The following is a 26,250-nucleotide window of genomic DNA, read 5'->3' on the forward strand; positions in this document are numbered from 1 at the left end:
TCTGGAAAGGAGGCACTTGCTGACACCCCGACCACTTAAATAAGAGTTTGCTCCTGTACTCCCGCCAAATCTCCATGATGTCTGTCTTAACTTCTTGTTCTGCCAGCCTGTAAGAGAAAAAGATGCATTGCGAGCACTCCCCCCCCCCCCAAAAAAAATCTTTTATAATCAGCAGCTGTTTGCTTGATCAAATTTGTATGGAAAAATCAGCCAGTGGGCCATCAGAATCTTAACTCAGCATCCTAAAGTTGGGGGTGCTTTGCACTGAACATGGCAAATTTCTAAATTCAAATTTGTGGGCTAACCCTCCCTCCCCCCCCTACTGCGTGCTGTATTGGATCACAATTTGATATGGTTTTTTGCTCTGCAGTGATTGTAAAAAATCGACTATTAATCTTTAGTGTCCCCTGCCCCATACGCTTTCTTGCTGTAATCTTATTCCTAATCCTCTCTTCTTTAATTGCAGTTAAATGTTTTGTGTGTGTATGTGTGTGTGTGTTATTGAGAGAGAATCTTTTGCTTGGTGTATCAAGGTGAAAAGAGAGCTGCTTTGCTGACTTAACAGAGCAGTTGTTAATTTTTTTTGCTCTCAAGTTACAGTTGCATGCAAATTGCAGTTGGCCCTGTATCGAACTATTCATTTAAAGTAATTATTTAAGACAGGGGTCCCCAACCTTTTTGAGCCTGTGGGCACCTTTGGAATTCTAATATGGTGTGGTGGGCGCAACTGCAAAATAGCGGCGTGGACCACAAAATGTCAGGGAGCTGGGTTATGTATAACTCCAGAAGTAACAACATTTCAGTAGAAGTTCTGGTTGACAGGATACCTTTCAAATCCCCCCAGCCAATCAAAAGCCCTGCTAGTCAGAAGCCCACCTGGCCATGCCCATCTTCTAGAAACACTTGGCGGGCACCAGGAAAGGTGTTGGTGGGCTCACCACGTTGGGGACCCCTGGTTTAATCTCTCTGCTTGTATACAGCAGTTGTTTCCTACTATCGGAAAGCTGCTTCTGCCGCTGGAGGGCGGGAGTGGTTTCCATTGATTCTCTTCTGCCGCTGCCCCGTAAATTCCAGCCCTGTTCCTGAAGCTCCCCTAAAGCCTAAAGCCACGTTGTGGATGACTGTGAGAGGGGAAGGGGGGGGGGGGAATCCCATTCTGTGAACTTTTCGTTTCTCAGTTTATACCAGCCATCGCTTATCGCAAATGCAAGATTCTTCTAAAAAAGCACAAATCTGTTGTGAACTTGTTGTTCTTGCGAACATATTGGAAGGGAAAACACAGGAGGCATGTGCTGGGTGGCATTTCATCTTGGCATTCCCCTGTTGCCTGGTGAGAATTTTCATGCATTTCCCCCATGTGCCTTCATGGGCACGGGGAAGACTCAGTACAATCAGTCCCTTAGCTGTGGCTGAAGGTTCAATGTCACCATGGGACTGTGAGCTCCTTCTTCCTCCTCATGTGTAAATGTAGTCCTCTCTATCATCTGCACCATCATCAGCAATATCCAGTGTGCCAGGCCTATAGCCCCGTGGCGCAGAGGTTTAAAGCTGCAGTACTGTAGTCCTAAGCTCTGCTCACGACCTGAGTTCGATCCCCAGCAGAAGCTGGGTTTTCAGGTAGCCGGCTCGAGGTTGCCTCAGCCTTCCATCCTTCCGAGGTCGGTCAAATGAGTCCCCAGCTTGCTGGGGGGGGGGGGAGTGTAGAGGACTGGGGAAGGCAATGGCAAACCACCCCGTAAAAAGTCTGCCGTGAACACGTTGTAAAAGCAACGTCACCCCAGAGTCGGAAACGACTGGTGCTTGCACAGGGGACCTTTCCTTTCCTCCAGGCCTTGCTCTAGACCAGGGGTGTTGAACTCATTTATGAGGGCCAGATTTGACATATATGAGACTTCGTTAGGCGAGGCCGTGTGTGTCAGAAAATGTAATGCCAGGGAGCACAGATATAAACTTTATAAATGATAACATGATTACAAGATTTAAAAAAAAACAAACCTTAAAATAAAACATGTTTTAACCTTAAATTAAAACATTAGCACATGGTCTTGAAGGTGCTTTCTTTGTATCTCTCCCATGGGATCAAGGGAACTAGGCAAAGGAAGCTGGAACTCTTTCCCTTCCCCAGGGGACCAGAAGGGGGAGGAGCCTCAGCCAATAGAAGGAAGAGAGGGTTTGGCTCAGTAGCTCTGCTGTGCAATTGAGAGCCTGGCAAAGCGAGCTCTGCCTTCCCCCCCTTCCTTCCCAAGGGAGGAGCCTCAGCCAATTGAGAAAATAGAGGTTCTGTTATGTAGCGCCTGTGTTATTGAGTGAACCTTGCAAAGCAAGCTGTGATGCAGAAGGAAGCAAGAGAGAGGGAGAAGGAAGCAGACGACAGCCAGTTGCTTGGAGGCCTGATAGGAGCCCTCTGGAGGCCTGATTTGGCCCCTGGGCCATGTGTTTGACACCCCTGCTCTAGACTGAGGTTGGAATGCACTGAAGGGTGAAACCCTCATTAGTGTTAACCATGCCTGTTGTCGATGCTAACGGTGTGGTTAAGGGAAGAAAAGAGTGCTGAGGAATGCGCAAGGAAAGGGCCATGCATAATCCTGATCCTTGGTTATAAGGGATGCACAGTGTTCAGTCAGTCCCTAGAGAAATGGCTGCAGCTTCCGGGAAACGTGCCATGAATTTGTTTCCCCCTCCGCAGTAGGACCATTGAAATGTGAAATGCTCTGCCACTTGCCAAGAAAACAGGGAGGTGGTTGGAGGTTGGAGGCGGATGAGGCTGAGGGCTCAGTGGCAGAACATCAGCTGGGTGCACCAAAGGTCCAGTGCAGCTCCCGGGATCTCCAGTTTAAAAGGATCAAGCAGCAGGTGATGTTGAAGGAGCTTTCCCTGAGACCCTGGGGAACAGCTGCCAGTCAAAGTAGCCAGCACTCACCTTGATAAACCAATGGTCTGACTTCTCTAAATGGAGGTGCCGTGGCTCTGTGGTAGAGCATCTGCTTGGTATGCAGAAGGTCCCAGGTTCAATCCTTGGCATCTTCATTTAAAAGGACCAGGGAGCAGGTGATGTGAAAATGTTCCACCTGAGACTCTGGAGAGCTGCTCCCAGTCTGAGTAGGCAATACTGACTTTAGAATCATAGCATTATAGAGTTGGAAGGGACCTCCAGGGTCATCTAGTCCAACCCCCTGCACAATGCAGGAAACTCACAAATACCTCCCCCTAAATTCACAGGATCTTCAGTGCTGTCAGATGGCCCTCTAGCCTCTGTTGAAAAACCTCCAAGGAAGGAGAGCCCACCACCTCCTGAGGAAGCCTGTTCCACTGAGGAACCGCTCTAACGGTCAGGAAGTTCTTCCTAATGTTGAGCCGGAAACTCTTTTGATTTAATTTCAACCCACTGGTTCTGGTCCTACCTTCTGGGGCCACAGAAAACAATTCCACACCCTCCTCTAGACGACAGCCCTTCAAGTCCTTGAAGATGGTGATCATATCATCTCTCAGCCTCCTCTCCAGGCTAAACTTGCCCAACTCCTGCAACCTTTCTTCATAGGACTTGGTCTCCAGACCCCTCACCATCTTCGTCGCCCTCCTCTGGCCCCGTTCCAGCTTGTCTATATCCTTCTTAAAATGTGGTGCCCAAAACCAAACACAAAACTCCAGGTGAGGTCTCACCAGAGCAGAGCAAAGCAATACCATCACATCGCGTGATCTGGACACTAGACTTCTGTTGATACAGCCCAAATTTGATAGACCAGTGGTCTGTAGCCATTTTTTAACAATACTTTATTTTTCATTTTATGGATTTTGCAAAGAGTAACCATCTCAAAAAAACATTTTGATAGTAGTGCTGCTGAGTGGATGTAAATACTTTTAACCAGGCCTCGGATTCAGCAGGAGCTCACAGGAGCACAGCTCCTGAACCTTTCTGAGGGTTCCACCTCCTCCTCCCCACCTTGTCCATTGAATAGTAGCTGCAGCTGCATAACAATCCCTGGATGAGCTCCACTACCTGTTTTTCTACAAAGCAACCCCTGCTTTTAACTCATTGGGGTATTTTATAGCGATGAGCCAGACAAGCGTTCGATGCAATTTGACATGGCACAGACATCATACAGGAACTTCTCTTCGAGTGCCGCAAACAAGTACAGACCAAGAGTGCCTTGATCTGTTGCCGGGACAGATCCTCCCACCGCAAGGGCGGAACTTGTGAGGTTGCCTTATAGACTAAGTCAGGCCACTGACCCATCTATCAGCCTGGGCCGTATTGACTGGCAGCAGCTCTTCAGAAGCCCAGACAGAGAGAGCCCTTTCCCAACAGCTGCTGGCAGAGATGCCAGGGACTGGACTGGGGATTGTCTGCATGCAGAGCAAGTTGTTCTTCCAATGTGCCTCAGCCTCACTCCAGTATGGTAGGGCTCTACGATTATCCTCATATTACAGAAGGGAGACTGAGGCTGGTGAGAGAGTGACCATCCAGTGAGTGCGTTGGTGCACCAATCACTCTCTTACATGCTATGTGACATCAGAACACCCCCTCCCCCCAATCTTCTTTGGAAATTCTGTGCATTAGACTTTCATCTTCCAGTTCATTCATTTCACATCTTCTGACAGTTTCTGCTTGCTTACGATGTAGGGTGGGAGAAAGGGACTGTCAGAAGCCGTTCTTAATACACCAGGAGCTTACAGGGCCCAGGCGTACAAAACTGTGTTTGGGGAGGTTCAGTCTGTCGCCAGTTGTGAGTCAAGCATCTTGGCCATCCTCTTCCCCGTCCCCCTATAATAGCCTTCCTTGCCCTCTTGCAAACTCAGGGAACGTGCCCTCTCCCAACGCCCCCTTGAAGAGAGTCTTGGCCTACACGGGCTGCTTCAGTCGCATGCAGACCATTAAAGAAATCCACGAGTACCTGTCCCAGAGGCTGCGGATAAAGGAAGAGGACATGCGCTTGTGGCTGTACAACAGCGAGGTAACAACAGAGTTTTCGTGGGAGGAGACAGCAGCTGGATGCACAGGGGCGGGGGGGGGGGAAGGTGACACTGAAAGCTGGGGAGGTATCCGCCCCCTTGTTTGGGACCAAATGATGACACAGCATGGCTTTTATTTGTGCGAGAATTACTGTGTCAAGGCAAGCGGTGGGTCCATCTGGCTAAGCACTTTGTCTTCTGATGGACTCAGATTTGGATATTGTTGTTGCTGTTAGTTTGTTTATAGTACACCAAATAGAAATAAAATCGTAATAAAACCGACTTCAATGTTCAGTGAAGCGCAACAAGATGATTCAGTGAGATGATATGACAGCAAGGTGCTATAGCACAAAAATAGAACCACAATACAGCAGCACAATACAGTTGTGCAGTAGGTCGGTAGGCGGAGGCCAGCTGGTCTAGTAGATGGATGCCCGCTGCCTCATCCAAAAACCTGGCGGAACAGCTCCGTTTTACAGTCCCTACGAAAGGCCAGCGAGCCAGGTAGGGCCCGGATCTCCATAGGGAGCTGATTCCGCCAGGTCGGGGCCAGGACCGAAAAGGTCCTGGCCCTGTAGAGGCAAGACGGGCATCTCTTTTGTCAAACCCCATGGGTGAGCCTTTTGTCAGCCTTTTTGAGCCTTCAGTCACCTTTTGGAATTCTGACTCAGCATGGTTGGCCCAGCCACAGAATAGCTGTCACGAAATAGCTGCTGCGGGAGGTGAGCAAGCTTCGCCTTCCCTTCCTTCAATAAAAGCTCCGTGGCTCCGTGCCCTGAGCAGTGTAGCAGTCTGAAAGTTCATTGAGATTCTTCTGTAAATTTCCCAAAAGACAAAAGGAGTTTTAAAAAATCGTGACATCCAAAGTTTATAGTAGGGTTTTGATCTGAGAGTAGGAGGGGGGGACCGTCCTGCTTGGATTAGGGTCGTAGAAATTCGCCAGCCATGGTAGAGTGAAACGGCATAGTGATAATATCGAGGACATTCCAGTAGAACATGAGAGATGGTATCTTTTTTAGCAAGGGAGCAAACCCAAAATCTATCAGAGTAGATAGATGCAAAAAAACAGCCTCTCATAACCCCTGTTGAATGGGCATCCCTTCTAGCAAGAATAAAAACCCTAAAAAGACCAGGCAGGCTCAAATGAGACACACAGGAAGGAAGAGAATCAGGGGGAAGTAGTCCAAAAATATTGTGATGAACAAACTCATTGAACGTGAAAAATAGAACTGTTATAATCAATCTGCCTCGTCCATTTTTAATTACTGATTCAGTGAGCCCCAGTTCCTGGATAACATCTGTACTAAAACCGGTAGCCAGCAATTTCTTATCCGTGATCCTAAACCATGTTTAGTCCTCCTTCAATAAGGCCAGGTGGCCATTAACAGGAAAAAATAACTTTAGGCACAGATTAAACGCAAGTGTCCATGTCCTAGCCTCCAGCGATGGCTGACCGAATTCAGTCTGCAAGGCCACACCAGCGACTCAGCCTGGTATATTGAATAGCTTCGTAAGGAAGCAAAGAAATGGGAAGTCAACAGATTCAGCGACAGCCTTAATCCTTATACAGCTTCCCTTCAGTCGCACAGCGAAGATCCTTGCGCAGCGGTGGCAGCTGAAGCCAAAGAAACATTTTAAAAAAAAACACCTGTCCATCCAGTCAAATCCCCATTAACCAATCAAAAGCCTTGCTGGGCCTTGCCCACTTCCTAAAAACACTTGGCAGGTGCCACTGCACCCGTGGGCACCTCACTTGGGGACCGTGGTTTATCAGGAGGTCTGAGCCAAGAACCCCTGGTTTTTGTTTGGCTGGTAACTCCAGCCTGTCATCACAGATATTTAATTAAATGCCAGTAGTCCTTATCTCCCTCTCCAATCCAGTTTAGCGGGCGTGTAGAAGCTGTTGAGAACGGGTTGTCGAGTGTACACGGTTGCCGAAGTAATGTGACAAGGCGTCTGAAAGCATTACAATGCACACTTCCCCTCGACTGCCACAACATCACAGCCAGAGGGCCGCCCACACCATCGCTTTCTGTCACATCTACAACGGTTTACCTTTGTCTCGCCATCACGCGGCTGTGTGTTCCCCCGCCAGCTGGTAAAGTGCTCAGGCATCGCTGGGACAACCAGGCTCAGTAAGATGTGCCAGACATGTGGCTGCCGCTTTCAGTAATGGCCTTATATGTTTTGCAGCATTCAGCTCTGACCTCAGATGCTTAGGAATTCATGCGAGGTGTTGGAATCCAGGGTAAAGTTCAGTCCCTGCAGAAACAAATATCCCCATCTGAAAATGTTGCATCTGTGTGTGCATTGGGGGAGGGGGGAGTGTTGCCTTGGTACATCTTGAGATGGAGCTTAGCCCTCAAATATAGATTCCAGTGGGCAGCCGTGTTGGTCTGAAGCGGCAGAACAAAGTTTTGAGTCCGGGGGCATCCTGAAGACCAACAAAGTTTTATTCAAGGTATGAGCTTTCACGTGCAAACTTCCTTGAATACAGTGCTCATACCTTGAATAAAACTTCGTTGGTCTTAAAGGTGCCACTGGACTCAAACTTAATCCCCAATACAAAAGCAGATTTTCGAAGAGCTTGTCCTGTAAGGCTCCTAGGCACCTTCCCATCAGGTTCCCATACAATGTACGGCATCTGTGTGCACAGCCTCGTACCGATCTCTTCCCCACCCAGTGATTGACCTGGTACGTGGAAAGCCCTGTGGTTCATACAACATCAGCATTGGCCCACACAGAACAGGGTAGATGTCCCCCCCCCAACCCCCCCCCCCAACCCCCCCCCCCCCCCAACCCTTAGGTGTGCTGTTCATGTCTCTCTCTTTCTCTCCCCCAAATACCTCTTTCACCAGATCTTCTCTAGTGGCATCTTCTCTAGAGCCAGTTTGGTGCAGTGGTTAAGTGTGCGGACTCTTATCTGGGAGAACCGGGTTTGATTCCCCACTCCTCCACTTGCACCTGCTGGCATGGCCTTGGGTCAGCCTTAGCTCTGGCAGAGGTTGTCCTTGAAAGGGCAGCTGCTGTGAGAGCCCTCTCCAGCCCCACCCACCTCGCAGGGTATCTGTTGTGGGGGAGGAAGGTAAAGGAGATTGTGAGCCGCTCTGAGACTCTTCGGAGTGGAGGGTGGGATATAAATCCAATATCTTCTTCTTCTTCAATTTCCTCCTGTCCTGTCCTGCTTTTGGGTTTTTTTTAAAAAAAAGGGATGTTGGGTTGATAGTCTGTTTTTCCTCTGTAGAACTACCTTACTCTTCTGGACGATGAGGACCACACACTGGAGTACCTGAGCATACAAGATGAGCAGCATTTAATAATAGAAGGTAAAAGAAAAACAAAGGACCCCGCTGCAGGTTCTGAGCCATGTGCTAGTTTCGGTCGTTATCTTAGAAGTGCATCTGCAGGGGCTGCCGTTGGGTACTTTTGCACATGTCCCCTGTTTTTCTCCGTAAATTGTTCTCTTGGGGCCAGACCTGTTCAAAGATACTTTTTTTTTTGGGGGGGGGGGGGTTGTGGTGGTATTTTTTAATTTCATCTGTATTGCTAATTTTTTTAAATATATTTAAATTTTATTAATTTTATATTTAACAAACAACCGTCAACTGTTCGAAACAGTACAGCAAACATAAATAGCACTGTCACCATGATTGTTTTCATCATTTAACAAAGATAAAGACAATTAGCATGTCTGAAGCACTAGAAAGTAAAATCAATAGTATGAGAAATTAAGGTATTTTAATGTAATATAGCACTGAAAGTCTGCATCGGAATTAAGATATTCAAAAAAGGGAAACCATTTATCTATAAAATTGTGTATTGCTGATTTTTCAAAGAAAGACATCTTAAACAAAAGGCACATGTTTTGTACCAAACCTTAAATAAACCCTTTCAGCATAAAAGACAAGGGTACCGGTGACCCCTTAAAGACTAAGGTGTGCTTTTTGTGCTGACAAGTCACTTCAGATGATCTTATAAATTAATGAACTCAAAAAACTTTGTATCATTAACCTTGGTTCAGTTTTTGAGAACTGAAGGCTGCGGCTTCCTTTGTTTGTTTGTTCCTTTTCCTACTGGCTTTGACTTTCTCCTGGCATCATTGTCTTTTGCCTGACTTCAACAGATACAGGACAGGAGAATCCTTAGTTATGCAGAGAAGGTAAAGAATTGTAAGCTATAGGTGGGTGAGGTTCCATACCAGACTTAAGAATTGCCCTGCCTGGGAGTGACAAAAAGACACTCCCAGTGCAAAGCAGCTAAAGTAATCAGGCTTGGACTGCAGGAAGATCCAATCAGTCAGTCCTCAGGGAAATCAGCCCTGCCTGTTCCCTGGAGGGTCAGATGCTGAAGCTGAAGCTCAGATCCTTTGGCCACCAAATGAGAAGGGAGCACTCCCTGGAGAAGATCAGAAGCCAAAAGAAAAGACAGAAGGCTGGGAAAGACAGAAGGCAAAAGAAGAAGGGGATGACAAAAGATGAGATGGTTGGATAGCATTACTGATGTAACCTACATGAATTTGAGTAGACTTCAGAGGGTGGTAGAAGACAGGAGGGCCTGATGTGACTTGGTCCATGGGGTCGCAAAGAGTCGGACTCAACTATGCAAATGACCAACAAAAGTCGTGTTGGACTGTAGTGGAAGAGCAAGATTTGAGTCCATTCGCACCTTAACGACCAACAAAATTTTCTGCATATATGCTTTTCTGGGTGCAAACACAATATTCTAGATATAAGCGTACACCCTGAAAATCTTGTTGGTCTTTAAGGAGGAACTGGAGTAGAATCTTGTCGTTCTTTAAGTGCCTGTCAATCTGTTAATATTCTTAATTTGGAGTCACACCGGCTCTTTATTGGCTCTTTTCCTCTTTTGACTAAGTTGATGGGACACTCTTTTGTATCCAAACAACTCCAAAGAGAGAGCCAGTTTGGTGTAGTGGTTAAATGTGCAGACTCTTATCTGGGAGAACCGTTTGATTCCCCACTCCTCCACTTGCACCTACTGGAATGGCCTTGGGTCAGCCATAGCTCTTGCAAGAGTTGTTCTTGAAAGGGCAGCTACTGTGAGAGCCCTCTCAGCCCCACCCACCTCACAGGCTGTCTGTTGTGGGGGGAGAAGATATAGGAGATTGTAAGCTGCTCTGAGTCTCTGATTCAGGGAGAAGGGCGGGGTATAAATCTGCAGTTCTGCTACTTCTTCTCTTTGCATTCCTGAAACCTGCTGACCTCAATTTGTAATAGGTAGCACCTCCGTATGCACACACGCACGCACGCAAGTGCTGCCTCCACCCATGCATCGGGCAAAAATAGACTTGGTTTGTGGAAGCTGATGCCACAATGTCTTCGAGGCGTCCCCAGATTCTTTAACGGACCCGCACTGCTGCCCCTCTGGATTGTGCTCCTTTTCTCTGGTGTGAAAAGGAATTCTTTGGATACAGTATGGCAGGACAGCTGTCCTTCAAAAAAAGGAAGCGTGCCCCCTTTCTTAAACACGTAGTCCAAAGTTGTTTCCTCAGCTTCCAAGTTAATCCAAGCTTTTGGACGTTAGAGAAGTTGAGCTTCTTTTCCTTTTCTTTGTGTCAGGGGCGGGGCGGGGCGGTACAGAGAAGGTAACTAAGGAACTGATTATAGAATGGGATTGAAAAGGAGAAGGAGAAGGTGGGGCAGAGGTTGCAGTGGGGCCACCTGGAAGCGAGAACCCACCCTAGGAGGATGGGTTGGGAAAAGGAAGGCCAGGAGGAAGAAGTGGGTGGACGGAAGCCTTGATTTTTACCAGTTGGCTTGTCTTCCAAAACCTTGATTTTTTGCCTGTTCGGTTTGAAGGTAAGCTGTCGCTGGAGTTTGTAGTGAAGGTTATTTCCTTTGATCTCATATTTCAGGGGTGGCCAACGGTAGCTCTCCAGATGTTTTTTGCCTACAACTCCCGTCATCCCCAGCCAGCTTGGCCAAAGATGGGGATGACGGGAGTTGTAGGCAAAAAACATCTGGGGATCTACCATTGGCCACCCCTGTCATAGTTCTTTTGCGTGCATTTTTTAAAAAGAGGGCATATAAATCCTACTGATCTTGCAGCTCAGCTCCAGTTCAGAAACATTCTCATCCATGGAGGTTTGAGGGTTTCCTCAGGGACTGGAAAGAAACCTGTACTTTGGCATCACTGGTTTTTTTGTTTGGTTTGGTTTTTTGTAGAGGTTATGAGAGAGCTGGAACTGTATTCCAAATGTCGAGGTGTTGCATATTAGCTGAACCTTTTGTACAATTTATCTCTTTCAGTCCGCAACAAAGATATGAGCTGGCCAGAGGAGATGTCCTTCATAGCAAACAGCAGTAAAATTGATCGGCACAAGGGTAAGAGTCGGCCTGAAACAAATCAGTAGTTAAGGTCTGGTTGACATGCACAGCTGAGAGGTAGAATGGACTGTATCGCTGCAGACTGCGGGTGAGGAATCCTGTTTCGGAATGCTTACTTACATTCCTTTTGAAATCCCTGCAGCTGGAACACTGGCAAGTCGGGGAGACGTATTCTTTTTGGCCCAGGCCGTTCCTTGAAACAAAACATGGGAGAGAATTTGAAAAATGGCCTCTCCCCACCTGCAGTCTGGAATGGTACAGTCTGTTCCCCTTGCCATTCCAATGCATATGCAGACCAGGCTGCAATGTTTGATCAGGAGGGGGGGGGGAGTGTTGCAGTCCTTTTAGTACAGTCAGTGGAAGGAGGGGAGTGGGTGGGTATCTATGCTTGTGCCCGTTCAAATTCTGACACTGCTGTCTTTGCAAGCCTTTCCATTCTGGTTCCATGGCAATTTTGACATAGTTATCCAAGGCCCTGCATGCCACGGATTCAATTCAAGCCACTGCATGCATGTTAGCATGGCAGTGCTGCAGAGAGCGTACGTCTCACCGGTTGTGGGGGAGAGGGAGAGAGTGACACAAATATTGGTTCGTGTGACCGTTCGAGCAGGTCTTCCCTGCACTCTTTTGCCTGCATGTACCAAATGCAAACTAGCCCCATGGCGCAAAGTAGTAAAGCTGCAGTGCTGCAGTCCGAGCTCTCTGCTCACGACCTGAGTTCGATCCCGGCGGAAGCTGGGTTCAGGTAGCCGACTCGAGGTTGACTCAGCCTTCCATCCTTCCGAGGTCGGTCAAATGAGTCCCCAGCTTGCTGTTGGGAAAGTGTAGATGACTGGGGAAGGCAAGGGCAAACCACCTTGTAAAAAGTCTGCCGTGAAAACGTTGTGAAAGCAACGTCACCCCAGAGTCGGAAATGACTGGTGCTTGCACATTTACCTGTTTACCAAATGCAAAGACCTCCTACTTGCTGGTGTGAGCTTGTCCTGCCCAAACCAGAGTTTCAGATTTTGGGAACGCTGAGATGCTAGGGCTCCGTGGGTCAGCTGAGGAGGGCTCTGTAGGAGAAGTTGTCATCCTGTGGCATTTGTGTGGCCAACCCTTTTCCCCTCTTTTGACTCCTCCATCAATTTCTGTTCTGTGGCCAAATGTTCCCTCACCGGCTCTGCTCTTTCACTCTTTCCAGTTCCTACTGAAAAGGGGGCCACAGGCTTGAGCAACCTCGGGAACACCTGCTTCATGAACTCCAGCATCCAGTGTGTCAGCAACACGCAGCCCCTCACGCGGTATTTCATCTCGGGCAGACACCTCTATGAGCTAAACAGGTAAATGACCTTGTTCTGAGGAGCCTCAGCTCTGAGGGCTGGAAGAGTCTGCTGCCACAAGGGGCCATTCAGGGCAGCTCACGGTATATATAGTTATGCGCACAGGAATACAAACGCATGTGAAATGTTTGTTAGCCCATGACGAAAAGCAAGGTTGGCTGGACCGTGATGAGGTTGACTCTTGTCAAGGTGGGCAAGTCGTTCTCTGTTTCTGAAAATATACCTTGAAAGGAAAGAAATACTTCCAAATATACCCTAAAGGTCAGTCAAGAGACAAGATCTTCATCAGCTAACAAACCAAAAAAAAAAGTGATGAAAACTAGATCTTCCCCTGGAGCTGAAAGACTGCTTGTCAGTTTGGTTGAGGGCCTTGTTTCTTTAGAGCTGTCCTACACAAGCCTACCCAAGAGCCCCCGTGGCGCAGAGTGGTAAAGCTGCAGTACTGCAGTCCAAAGCTCTGCTCACGACCTGAATTCGATCCCAGCAGAAGCTGGGTTCAGGTAGCCAGCTCAAGGTCAACTCAGCCTTCCATCCTTCCGAGGTTGGTAAAATGAGGACCCAGTTTGCTGGAGGAAAGTGTAGATGACTGGGGAAGGCAATGGCAAACCACCCTGGAAAAAGTCTGCCATGAAAACGTTGTGAAAGCAATGTCACCCCAGAGTTGGAAACGACTGGTGCTTGCACAGGGGACTACCTTTTTCTTTTTTATACATGCCTAAGTGAGAATACCGCATTGCACACACCTTTGGATTTTGGGGTGAGGGGAGATGTAATTGCACATGTTTTCAATTTGTGCACATCAAAACAAAAAACATGCAAAGAAACTTAATGAGGAAGTGTGCCCATGAAAGCTTCTGCCCAGAATTAAACTGTGTTGGTCTTCAAGGTGCCACCGTTGCTTCAGACCAAAACGGCTGCCCGCCTGAACCATTCCCTGATGTTGCAATTTTCAGCATACAGGGAGGCTTTTGATGTGGTGAATCTCTCTCTCTCTCTCTCTGTCTTTGAAGTTAGTGCTTTCAGTTCTCCTGGAGACTGAAGAGGTGCACTCGGGAATTTTGCCACCTTGTTCTGTGGAACTTTTGATCTTTAGTAGGAGGCAGCTGAGGACAATTTCATTTAGGACTGCATTTGCTTAAAACAGTCCTAAATTCTGATTTTCAATGTTTCATTTTGTTTGTATTTCTTTTCTTTTGTGCTCTATATTATTTTTATATTATAAGCTTCCTTGAGATCTGTAAAGAAGGAAAGTGGCCAATGATATTAAATAAATAAATAATATCTAGGTTGATCTGGTGGGCGGCCATGTCGGTCTGAAGCAACGGAACAAAACTGGAGTCCAGTAGCATCTTTAAGACCAACAAAGTTTGTCTGACGAAGTGTGCGTGCGCACAAAAGCTTACATTCTGAATTAAAACTGTGTTAGTCTTTAAGGTGCTACAAAAGACTCCTGTTCTTTGTGACCGATTTCGCACTCACCTTACGCCGCTCTCATGTTGGTCTTCTCAGCGCGGCTTCCTTCTGATTTCCCACTATTTGTGCCAGGGCTGCAGCAAGGATCAGCATTTTCGCGCAGCAAGCGGAAACTGGGTTTTAGCGGTTTCCGTTTGCTGCACGAAAACGCCAATGCTTGCTGCAGCCCGGCACAGATAGTGGGAAATTGGGAGGACAAATGTGAGAGTGGCGTAAGGTGAGTGCGAAATCGGTCTGTAGTTCCTTGATTGAAAAAACTCAACGGCTGATAACTCAGTGGCTTTATTAACTTCTTTTGGGGATTCTAGGACTAACCCGATTGGTATGAAGGGGCATATGGCCAAGTGCTACGGAGATCTGATTCAAGAGCTGTGGAGCGGAACTCAAAAGAACATTGCTCCTTTGAAACTGCGGGTAAGAATCATGCACGATTCACATACGTCAAATGGTAAAATCGGAGACTCCTTCCCCCCAACGCCCGATGATTCACATTTTAGTTTTGATTCTAGAATCCTGAATTGGAGCAGCACTTATATGATACAGTGGCCGAAACACTCCAAAGTCGCTTTAACTGCAATTCAAACAAGAAGAAGAGGGGATTGCGATACAGTCCTGAATGGACTGTACCACTCAAGATTCAGAGCAGTGGGAGGATGTGTTTTTGAACTGGCCTTGCATTTTATTGCGATTGAATTGCGGAGGATGAGACAGCTTAACGGTTGAGCCCTCGGTTGCATTTGCTTCATTTTTGCAGTGGACGATAGCTAAATACGCGCCCAGGTTTAACGGCTTCCAGCAGCAAGACTCACAAGAGCTCCTGGCTTTTCTCCTGGACGGTCTTCACGAAGACCTGAACAGAGTTCACGATAAGCCATATGTAGAACTGAAAGACAGTGATGGACGGCCTGACTGGGAAGTAGCCGCAGAGGTACGTGACCGGAGGGTTGTGGTGCATGCCTTCCCGTCCTCTTGACTGTCGCCTTCTCTGTATTCCTCAAGGAAACCCATCAGTTAGAGTTCTCTTTAGCTACACTAACAAGGGTTTTAAATATCAAGTCTGACTCCAGATTTTAGCATGTCTTTGGTCAGCAAGAAGCAGGATGTACAAGGTCATTGGAGGAGTAACAGTGACCTTTTGGCCATACTGGGATCACCCTCCAAAGTCACAAAGCGCTTTGTCTGCTTTCAAGGTAGAAGCTTCAGTTTCAGGTCTGAAGTAAGCAAAATCCAAAACTAGGAGTGTGTGTAGGGGAGGGGCGGGGGGAGAAGGGAGAAAGAGAAGAGGAAAGTCAGTGCATACGATAGAAGCCTTCGGCTGCCGTTTTAAAATGGCACGCCGGAGATATTTTGCAGATTAAAGTTAGATGATGCCCATTGCACTTTTAAAAAAACCAGCCTCTGGTTGTAGCAAGGCGTGCTGGGATACAGAAGCAAGGGAGACACCCCTCCCCATGGAAGTTCAAATGTAAGAGATCCTTTGTCTGCCCTTGGCTAATTTTCTGTGCTCTGGACTTGTTTTTAGGTGTGAAGGAACACACAGTTAGGTGGGCCTCAATCTCTAACTTTTCTGCCCAGGCACTGACTGACCACCCCCCCCCCCCTTTTCCTCTCACAGCAAGATCAAGCCCCATCACTCAGCGGACGAGTAACTGGGTTGTGCCATAGATCTGGGGAGCCCCATTTTTGCCAGTGTCTGCTTCTCTGTTTGAAAGTTGCTGGCTGGCATCCCCTCATTGGGACTGAACACCTTTCCGCCCACACCTTCTCACCTTTTCAGGCCTGGGAGAATCATCTTCGGCGGAACCGCTCCATCGTGGTGGACCTCTTTCACGGGCAGCTGCGATCTCAAGTGAAGTGCAAGACCTGCGGGCACGTCAGCGTCCGCTTCGACCCTTTCAATTTTTTATCTTTGCCCCTCCCAATGGACAGTTACATGCACTTAGAGATTACAGGTGGGCAGTTGAATGATGAAATCCAGGGGCTTAATTTAATTTGATTTTTCGGTTTTTACCCCGCCCTATCCTGCAAGTAGGCTCTGGGCGGCTTACAAAAACATTAAACAAACCACATCCAGACTAGACAAGATCATAATTACAGAATCTGTAGCATTACAGCGTTATGCCTACAAGGCATTGCCCTGCTGGTGATGGGGGAGCAGGGATTGGAAGGTTTCTCCTCCCCACTGTAGTGCAAGGCAGCTGAGCTCTGGGTCTAGTTGAGCAGCTTTCTGCTAGCATAGCAGGGGTATCACAAGTGCTTTGCAGAGCCAACCCACCTACATGTAAAGTCTTGAATTAGAACTCTCCTGTGTAGGAAATGTGGAAGCATCAAGCTGGAAGGGACCTCAAGGGTCATCTAGTCCAACCCCCACACTTCCCCAAAAATGCCAGTTTGGTGTAGCGGTTAAGTGTGTGGACTCTTATCTGGTTGAACCGCGTTTGATTCCCCATTCCTCCACTTGCACCTGCTGGAATGGCCTTGGGTCAGCCGTAGCTCTGGCAGGGGTTGTCCTTGAAAGGGCAGCTGCTGTGAGAGTCCTCTCAGCTCCACCCACCTCACAGGGTGTCTGTTGTGTGGGGAGAAGATATAGGAGATTGTAAGCCGCTCTGAGTCTCTGATTCAGGGAGAAGGGCGGGGTATAAATCTGCAATTCTTCTTCTTATGCCCAGACGAAGGCACAAAACCTCTAGGATCCCTGACCCATCTAGACTGGAGGAAAATTCCTTCCTGACCTCAAAGCGGCATGCAAGAATGGGCCATGAGAGCTGAGCATGGATGCACCTCTTCATGTGCTCCCTCTTGCTGTCTTAAGTCCACAGAATCGGCATGGCTGTCAAATGGCCATCTAGCCTCTGCTTAAAAATCTCCAAAGAAGGAGAGCTGGTTACCTACTGAGGAAGCCTGTTCCTAGGAAAGAGGGTGGTGGATTTTTTCATCCCAGTGCTGCATTGGAGAGGGTTTGTCTTGGTTGGATGGGAGCGTGTGCCTCTCATCCTACAAGACACTGCACACAAAAGCTTATAGCTAGAATTAAACTTTGTTGGTCTTAAAGGTGCCACTGGACTCCCAACTTCATTCTGTTGCCTTGTGTTTTGCCTGACATTCCTGTGTATTTTGGGATGGGGCATCTGAGTGAGAGAGAGAGAGAGTCTTGCAAATGGCAGTAGCACAGTTAAAGGTGCAGTAGCATTTAGGGGAAAAGAATAGCATCTACAGATGTGTGTAGTTTGCTGAAAATGTGAGCCATGCTTCCCGCAGTCTCTGAAAGCATTTTTTCCTGGGTTTTATTCCGCCTTTCTTTCATCCCTTGAATACCCACCAAAAGAAACGCTCAGGTCAAAAAGTGCAAACTTCAAAGGCTTGCAGGCTTGACTTGGGTAGGGATTGTGAGGACAGATACTGAAAAAACCCCTGCTGATTCCTTTTTGTAGCTTTTTGGAACATGGTTAGCTTTTTTTAGCTGAAAATGGACATTGACAGAATTATCACAGAGCCAGCCCACGGAGTACTCAATTCCTTGGATCTGGTTTTCCTTCACAAATTGAATAAGCGAGGAACAGCCACCTGCTAATCTCATAGAAACAACAGCCCCAGCCCCATTTTGTTGTTTTACAGGAGAGCCAGTTTGGTGTAGTGGTTAAGTGTGCGGACTCTTATCTGGGAGAACTGGGTTTGATTCTCCACTCCTCCACTTGCACCTGCTGGAATGGCCTTGGGTCAGCCATAGCTCTCATAGGAGTTGTCCTTGAAAGGGGCAGCTGCTGTGAGAGCCCTCTCAGCCCCAACCACCTCACAGGGTTTCTGTTGTGGAGGAAAAGATATAGGAGATTGTAAGCCGCTCTGAGTCTCTGATTCAGAGAGAAGGGCAGGGTATAAATCTGCAGTCTTCTTCTACTTTGCTTTTTAAAAGTGACCCTTCCTCCCCCCCCCCCCTTCTTTTTTGCTCTCTTAAGTAATTAAGTTAGACGGCACCACCCCCGTTCGGTACGGGCTGCGGCTGAACATGGATGAAAAGTACACCGGCTTGAAAAAGCAGCTGAGTGACCTTTGCGGGCTGAAGCCGGAGCAGATCCTCCTGGCCGAAGTGCTCAACTCCAACATCAAGGTAACGTCACAGCTCTTCGCTTGCAAGCCAGGGTGTCGAGAAGAATTCCTTTTTCAAACGATCAAAACTGAATGAGAAATGGATGCCTCTCTTTTAAGAAGCGTTGGTGTGTCGGGGAGAAAGGAGATGGTGGATTCTGGCATGGGAGCTTTTTGGGACATTTTGCAGACTGTTTTTCAAGGGGAATTTGGGGGGAGGGTGTTAGAAGAGGAGGAGGAGATTGTATTTATACCCTGCCCTTCACTCAGAGTCTCAGAGCGGTGACCATTTCCTTTACCTCTCCCCCCAGATACCCTGTGAGGTAGGTGGGGCTGAGAGAGCTCTCCCAGAAACTATCCTTTCAAGGACAGCTCTGTGAGAGCTATGGCTGACCCAAAGCCACTCCAGCAGCTGCAAGTGGAGGAGTGGGGAATCAAACCCGGTTCTCCCAGATAAGAGTCCGTGCGCTTAACCACTACCCCAAACTGGCTCTCACAGCTCTTTGCTTAGGGGTTCTGATCTAGAGTCTGGGCAAACTGGGATTGAGGACCAAGTCAGAAGTATATTTTTTATCACTTATTTCATTAAAACGTTTAAATCCCACATTTCCTCCCTCCTTTGAGGGACTCAAGGCAGCTGGTGTACACCCGTGTCCAGACGGGCACGCAAATGATATCTGTGGATTAAAAAGAGGCCAACGGCATCATAACACAGTCTGTGGAAGGATCTTCTAAAAGGCAGTTCCTCGTGCAATGTCCGTGCCTCTGGGGAGGGGCTGTGGTTCAGCGGTGGAGCCTCTGTTTGGCAAGCCGAAGTCGCAGGTTCAATCCCTGGCATCTCTCATTAAAAGAAACGGGCAGTAGGAGACGTGAAAGCAACTGCCAGTCTGAGCAGACAGGACTGACCTTTGTGGACCAGTGATCCGATTCAGTACAAGACAGATGAGTGTGTTCAAGTATCTGGAGGGCACAGGGCTGGTTTTGTAGCGGGAGCTCCTTTGCATATTAGGCCACACACCCCTGATGTAGCCAGTCCTCCAAGAGCTCCAGCCAGAGCTCGTGCAGAGGTTGTCCTTGAAAGGGCAGCTGCTGTAAGAGTTCTCTCAGCCCTGCCTACCTCCCGGGGTGTCTGTTGTGGGTGGGGGGAAGCTAAAGGAGATTGTGACTGCTCTGAGATTCAGAGTATAGGGCGGGATATAAATCCAATATCATAATACGCAAAGGAGTTCCTGCTCCAATAAAAGCCCTGGGAGGGCAGCAGGAAGCAAGACGATCTCCTGACCTCTTCTGGAAGGCCCTTCCAGAGCACAGCGGGCTGCTCTGAAAAAGAGGCCTGCGGGGGGGCGGGCCTTGGCAGATGCCTAGAGAGCCCCACATCCATTGCCTTGTGCCCTTGGGATTGCCATGGGCTGAATGTCAGTGGCTTCCAAGGCCTTGTCCAGCTTGTCTTCACTCATTCTCAGATCAGACTTGCTTTTGGGGCTCCCCTGAGTCTTGAAAGAGTGTCCAGCAGGGCTCAAGGCCATTGTGGTTTGTTTTTAAAAAATCATATTTTATTAAGATTACAAGGGAAAAGGGGAAGTAGGAAAAATATGTATATATTCTCTGCATACAACTTTTCTCCAATTAGCTCTTACTGTACCCAAATTATATTTATACATTTTGCAATTTCAAAACCTACAGGCACCTTTTCTATCCCATTAACATTTCCGGAGCTCTATGTTCAAGCATTAACCAGTTATCAGAATCCTTCCAGAGTCCAAAACAATCTTCCTTTCAACAATAAGGTCGATTTGTCCATTTCTGCCCATTCAAAAATCTTTTTGATTAGTTCCTGTTCAGAAGGGATCTATGGAAGCTTTCCGGGATGTTGCAAGGAGAAGGCAGGGAGGGGACCCCAAGACTCCTGCCTTGCAGCTCTGCGTCTTGGCACTAGTCATGAATCAAGAGTGACATCAACACAGCTCCATCTCCTTTAGAAACTGGTAACACCCGACAGCCAAGCGACAGCCTACTTTAGGGCAGGGGTCCCCAACCTCCCAGGCTTTGGACTGGTACCAGGCCGTGACCTGTTAGCAACCGGGCTGTGACTTGTAGAATTATTTCATTATATATTACAGGGGTGGCCAACAGTAGCTCTCCAGATGTTTTTTGCCTACAACTCCCATCAGCTGCAGCCAGCATGGCCAATGACTGGGGCTGATGGGAGTTGTAGGCAGAAAAACGTCTGGAGAACTACCTGGCCACCCCTGATATATTACAATGTAGTAATAAGAAGAATCATAGAATCATAGAGTTGGAAGGGACATCCAGGGTCATCTAGTCCAACCCCCTGCACAATGCAGGAAACTCACAAACACCTCCCCCTAAATTCACAGGATCTTCATTGCTGTCAGATGGCTATCTAGCCTCTGCTTAAAAACCTCCATGGAAGGAGAGCCCACCACCTCCCGAGGAAGCCTATTCCACTGAGGAACCACTCTAATGGTCAGGAGGTTCTTCCTAATGTTGAACCGGAAACACTTTTGATTTAATTTCAACCCATTGGTTCAGGTCCTCCCTTCCGGGGCCACAGAAAACAATTCCACACCCTCCTCTACATGACAGTCCTTCAGGTCCTTGAAGATGGTGATCCTATCACCTCTCAGCCGCCTCCTCTCCAGGCTAAACATTGGATTTATATTCTGCCCTCCACTCCAAATCTCAGAGTGGCTCACAATCTCCTTTATCTTCCTCTCCCACAACAGACACCCTGTGCGGTGGGTGGGGCTGAGAGAGCTCTGACAGAAACTTCCCTTTCGAGAATAGCTCTGCCAGAGCTATGGCTGACCCAAGGCCATTCCAGCAGCTGCAAGTGGAGGAGCGGGGAATCAAACCCCGTTCTCCCACTTAACCATCACACCAATATAAAGTGCGCAATTGTATCATCCCAAAACCACCACCACCACACATACCACCCCCCCTGCCGATCCATGGAAAAATTGTCTTCCACAAAACCGGTCCCTAGTGCCAAAAAAGTTGGGGACCCCTGCTTTAGGGCATGGGGCTCATCTACAGCTGCCACAGGAGGTGAGCTGTTTAAGAAGGGATGATGCCCAGTGGGTGAACAGCCTGGAACAGTGCTGGGTATTTGACCATTTATTTGCTAGCCAGCTAGGTATGTTGTGTCTTGAGGACTTTGTGAGCTGTACACAGTAGAAAGGCTGGGTAAAGACGTTTCCCCATAAATGATCTCAGTGGGTTTTTCAGGGTGCTAGCCAGATATTAACAGATCCACTTGAAAATTTAGAATGACTCCGAGTTTAAAAAGACCAAAAGCATCCCGCGTGTCGTATTACTGACTCATCTCCTCTCCCCCCCCCCTTTTTAAAGAACTTTCCTCAAGACAACCAGAAGGTTCGCTCGGGGAGCGGCTTGTGTGCGTTCGAGGTACCGATCCCTGGATCCCCCGCGTCAGCTTCTCCGAGCCCAGTGCAGACAGGTAAAAGAAAAGGGTTGGCCGTTGCCCCTGAGAAGACTCGGGGGAGTGCCGCTTACAGATGGCTCCAGGCAGCATTTTGGCACCGACAGCACCACAGCTTGATGCTGTACAAATGCAGTTGTGAGCAAAATGCAGATGTGAGCAAGGCCTCCTTTGGAAAGGAAGAGGGGAAAGGGACTGGAGGGAAGGGAGGAAAAAGAGGGCTTGATAGAAGAGGGTGGGAAACGGGCCCGCGTGGCAGTGTCACCAGAATGCCTGAAGCGCTGTGCCAGAGAACAGGAAACATTCTAAATGATGGCTGAATTCCACTCTCTGAAAAAATGAAAATGGAAGGAGATGTTTGAAAGAAGGCGACAGCTGCCTTTTGGAACCTGCAAAGCCAAGGAGTGCCCACGCCGGGGCCATTTCTCCTGGAGATGGAGTATGTTGAAGCTTTATGTTCCAGCGTCTCTTTCTTAAAGGGGACATCCAGAGCAGTTAACACAACACTTGAAATACCATACGAAATAGCCAGTGAAACAGGACCACAGAGTTGTCGGTTTGGCTACAGTTCTGTGAACACTTTTTTTGTTCATTAACTCTTATTGCAGGGGTGGCCAACAGTAGCTCTCCAGATGTTTTTGCCTACAACTCCCATCAGCCCCAGCCATTGGCCATGCTGGCTGCGGCTGACGGGAGTTGTAGGCAAAAAACATCTGGAGAGCTACCATTGGCCACCCCTGCCTTATTGAATAGCAGGGGGCTTACTTCCAAGTCGACCTGTTTAGGTGGATTCCCTTTCTCCCTCAAATAAAACAGCCCCAGGCAAAACTAAGCTAAAACTTAACAGCATCAGAGAACCTTCAGGCTGAAAATAAATTCACTTCAGCTTCTGCCTGGGCTGTGCCACTGTGCAGCTGTGGGGGGGGGGGTGCCTCACGTGATTGCTCCTTTATTTAGACTCTATAAAAATATTAATTGTGATAGATTGGACTCCTTAACTTTGATGCGCTTGTTTTCTGCATGCAGAGTTTTAATAAAATAAAAGGAGTACATTGAGCACCCCCTGAAGTGTGAATGGGTGCAACCCAAGCTTAGGTTGACCAGCTCAGAGGGAACTAGAGCTGAGATTTCGCATCGTTCAGGAATTTGATACCCTTGCTGAGTTACATACACACACAAAGAGAAAGAGAAAAATTGTGCCCATTTATACAGGTTGCAGGATTCTTGTGCTCCCATAGCAGAATTTGTGCGCTTCTCCATGTAGAGCACACACCGCTGGATAATAATCCAAGGGTTCACCTTACGTTTGTCAGAATGGGTATTCTGCCACATATAAGTTCTGTGGAGTACTGGACTTTATTCCTCCGGCCCATTGGGAACAGAGACCGTCAGCGTTTTGCGAACAGCTGCAATGTCCTTGGTGGCCAATTAGCATTTCTGAGTTCACCGCAATATCTGACTGCTTTCAGTTTTTACATGTTCTCATCCTTTTCTCTCCCCATCCCCGTTTCCCACTAACAACAGTGCCTCCAGTCTTCCAAGTCTGGACTGTTTGTATTGAGCACAGTGTGCTGCCATGTTTATCACAATTGAAATTTGGATTGTGGAATGCTTGAGCCTAAGGGACAGTGGAGCTGGGAAGGAAAGCGCGCGTTTTAGAATGTATTAATGTTTTGTGTATTCAGCCCTCCATTCTGGCAAGCCCAGGCAGGAGCTTGCTCTAGTGGGCAAATCAATGAAGGATTTCACTGTTCGAATGCAGTCTGCATGAGTGTCACTTGGCAACAAACCTTATAGCGGGGTGGCCAAACTGTGGCTCGGGAGCCAAATGTGGCTCTTTCACATATATTGTATGGCTCTTAAAGGCCTCGCTGCTCTATTAGCTGGCTTGGAGAATGCATTTAAAGTTAAAGTTGCTTTCTTTCCACCTCTCTCTCTCCTCCCTCTCCCATCTATTTCCTTCCTTCCTTCCTTCCTTCCTTCCTTCCTTCCTTCCTTCCTTCCTTCCTTCCTTCCTGCCTGCCTGCCTGCCTGCCTGCCTGCCTGCAGCTCTCAAACATCTGACATTAATGTCTTGAGGGTCTCAGACATCTGACATTTATTGTGCCCATGTGGCTCTTATGTTAAGCAAGTTTGGCCACCCCCGCCTTATAGCATTTCTTGCAAGGTACCAGCCTGATAAACTGAAGTCTGTAACCCTGTAATTTTTTTGTCCCTGGGCTTAGATTTCTGCAGCGGGCCAGCCGCTAACGGGATGATCAGCGTGCTGCTGATGAACGGCGATCTTTCGCGGCCCACCCTGATCCCAAACGGGATGCCAAACACAGTCGTGCCCTGCAGGTCCGAGAACGGCCTCTCCAACGGGGTGGCGAACGGCCACCGGCCCTCTCCTTCGGACAGCCCCTTCATAGGCTACATAATTGCCATCCACAGAAAGATGGTTAGTAGAAAGTGGCACGCGTGTGCGGCTGTGAGACCTCTTGCATGCTTGGGGTGTGTGCATTGCGCCCTTTTCAGTGAGTAGAATTCTACATAAATGCATGCAGCAATGGCAAGTTCTAAACAGTATTTTAAGTTTTCTTTGTGGCCAAATACATCGAGGGCAGAATAATCCTCTTAAAGGGCTTTAAGGCTCCCTTGCGATGAGACGAATGGGGCCATGGCTTGTGACCACCACCCTCTCTTGGTGGTCTTATCTCCAGCTTCAGTAAGTGGAACCAACACAAGGCTGTGGATAGTCTGTTGAACTTGGATTGGGGAGAGCTGGATGGAACAGTGGTCTGACTCTTGTAGGCGGCAGTTGCATAGATGTGTGCATCCTAATTTTAATGGATCTAACAGGCGTCCTCTGAGATCTTACTTCCCCCAGCGCTTTACTATGTGCCTAAGCGGTGCCTAAGTTGTGCCAAGTATACAATTATCTGAAGTTGTGCCAAAGTATACAATTATCTATGTTGTGCTTTACTATGTGCCTAAGCGGTGCCTAAGTTGTGCCAGTTGTGCCAAGTGGTGTCAATTATCTGAAGTTGTGCCAAAGCCATGCCAATTAGCTGAAACTGCACCAACCATCTGAATTGTGGTCTCAGGCTGTGCCAGTTGTCTGAACTATGGTCCTTTGTTTTAAACTGTATGGTTTATATTTATGAGATAGTTTAAATTTGTTGATAAGTTTTATTTATTGTTATTGTAATGTTCTCAATGCTGTAAGACGCCCTAAGCCCGCTTTGCAGGGTAGGGCGGGATATAAACCGCAAATTAAATTAAATTAAACTAAAAGTGTGAAAATAACACAAGAACTGCCTTAATAGTCAGTAGCAGACAGTAGCCAGCCCCTGACCTGATCCTCATGTTTCCAGAAACAGGTGGGTTCCTTTCTGTGCCTGAACCACGCGCAGAGCCAGCTCGTCCATTAGGCAAACTAGGCAGAATGAGTAGGATGAATGAGTAGGCACATTGATGATCAAGGACAGAATGAGTAGGCACATTGATGAACACGAGTTATTGAGGAAGTCTCAGCATGGGTTCTGCAAGGGAAGATCTTGCCTCACTAACCTGTTACAGTTCTTTGAGGTGGTGAACAAACATGTGGACAAAGGAGACCCGATAGATGTTGTTTACCTTGACTTCCAGAAAGCTTTTGATAAAGTTCCTCATCAAAGGCTTCTTAGTAAGCTCGAGAGTCATGGAGTAAAAGGACAGGTCCTCTTGTGGATCAAAAACTGGCTAATTAATAGGAAGCAGAGAGTGAGTATAAATGGGCAGTCTTCGCAGTGGAGGACGGTAAGCAGTGGAGTGCCGCAGGGCTCAGTAGTGGGTCTCATGCTCTTTAACTTGTTCATAAATGATTTGGAGTTGAGAGTAGGCAGTGAAGTGGCCAAGTTTGCAGATGACACTAAATTGTTCAGGGTGGTGAGAACCAGAGAGGATTGTGAGGCACTCCAAAGGGATCTGTTGAGGCTGGGTGAGTGGGCGTCAATGTGGCAGATGAGGTTCAATGTGGCCAAGTGCAAAGTAATGCACATTGGGGCCAAGAATCCCAGCTACAAATACAAGTTGATGGGGTGTGAACTGGCAGAGACTGATCAAGAGAGAGATCTTGGGGTCGTGGTAGATAACTCGCTGAAAATGTCAAGACAGTGTGCGATTGCAATAAAAAAGGCCAACGCCATGCTGGGAATTATTAGGAAGGGAATCGAAAACAAATCAGCCAGTATCATAATGCCCCTGTATAAATCGATGGTGCGGTCTCATTTGGAATACTGTGTGCAATTCTGGTCACCGCACCTCAAAAACGATATTATAGCAATGGAAAAAGTGCAGAAAAGGGCAACTAGAATGATTAAAGGTTTGGAACACTTTCCCTATGAAGAAAGGTTAAAACACTTGAGGTTCTTCAGCTTGGAGAAACGTCGACTGCGGGGTGACATGATAGAGGTTTACAAGATAATGCATGGGATGGAGAAAGTAGAGAAAGAAGTCCTTTTCTCCCTCTCTCACAATACAAGATCTCGTGGGCATCCAATGAAATTGCTGAGCAGTCGGGTTAGAACGGATAAAAGGAAGTACTTCTTCACCCAAAGGGTGATTAACATGTGGAATTCACTGCCACAGG

The 26,250-nt window shown here is 47.7% G+C and overlaps 1 protein-coding gene across 3 annotated transcripts in view; it reads left to right on the forward strand.

Moving 5' to 3' along the window:
- USP32 (ubiquitin specific peptidase 32) overlaps positions 1-26,250 on the forward strand; it is a 245,394-nt gene that overhangs the window by 197,744 nt on the left and 21,400 nt on the right. For all 3 annotated transcript variants that reach the window (XM_060259077.1, XM_060259078.1, XM_060259079.1), the window contains exons 17-26: positions 4,798-4,952; positions 8,195-8,276; positions 11,220-11,294; positions 12,481-12,619; positions 14,401-14,506; positions 14,847-15,020; positions 15,870-16,044; positions 18,046-18,197; positions 21,548-21,656; positions 23,864-24,078. In XM_060259077.1, the coding sequence (XP_060115060.1) occupies positions 4,798-4,952; positions 8,195-8,276; positions 11,220-11,294; positions 12,481-12,619; positions 14,401-14,506; positions 14,847-15,020; positions 15,870-16,044; positions 18,046-18,197; positions 21,548-21,656; positions 23,864-24,078 (1,382 nt within the window). The remainder of the gene's footprint in view (positions 1-4,797; positions 4,953-8,194; positions 8,277-11,219; positions 11,295-12,480; positions 12,620-14,400; positions 14,507-14,846; positions 15,021-15,869; positions 16,045-18,045; positions 18,198-21,547; positions 21,657-23,863; positions 24,079-26,250) is intronic.

This window comes from Heteronotia binoei, chromosome 18, assembly GCF_032191835.1.
Source record: "Heteronotia binoei isolate CCM8104 ecotype False Entrance Well chromosome 18, APGP_CSIRO_Hbin_v1, whole genome shotgun sequence".
In the NCBI taxonomy this organism is placed as follows: Eukaryota; Metazoa; Chordata; class Lepidosauria; order Squamata; family Gekkonidae; genus Heteronotia; species Heteronotia binoei.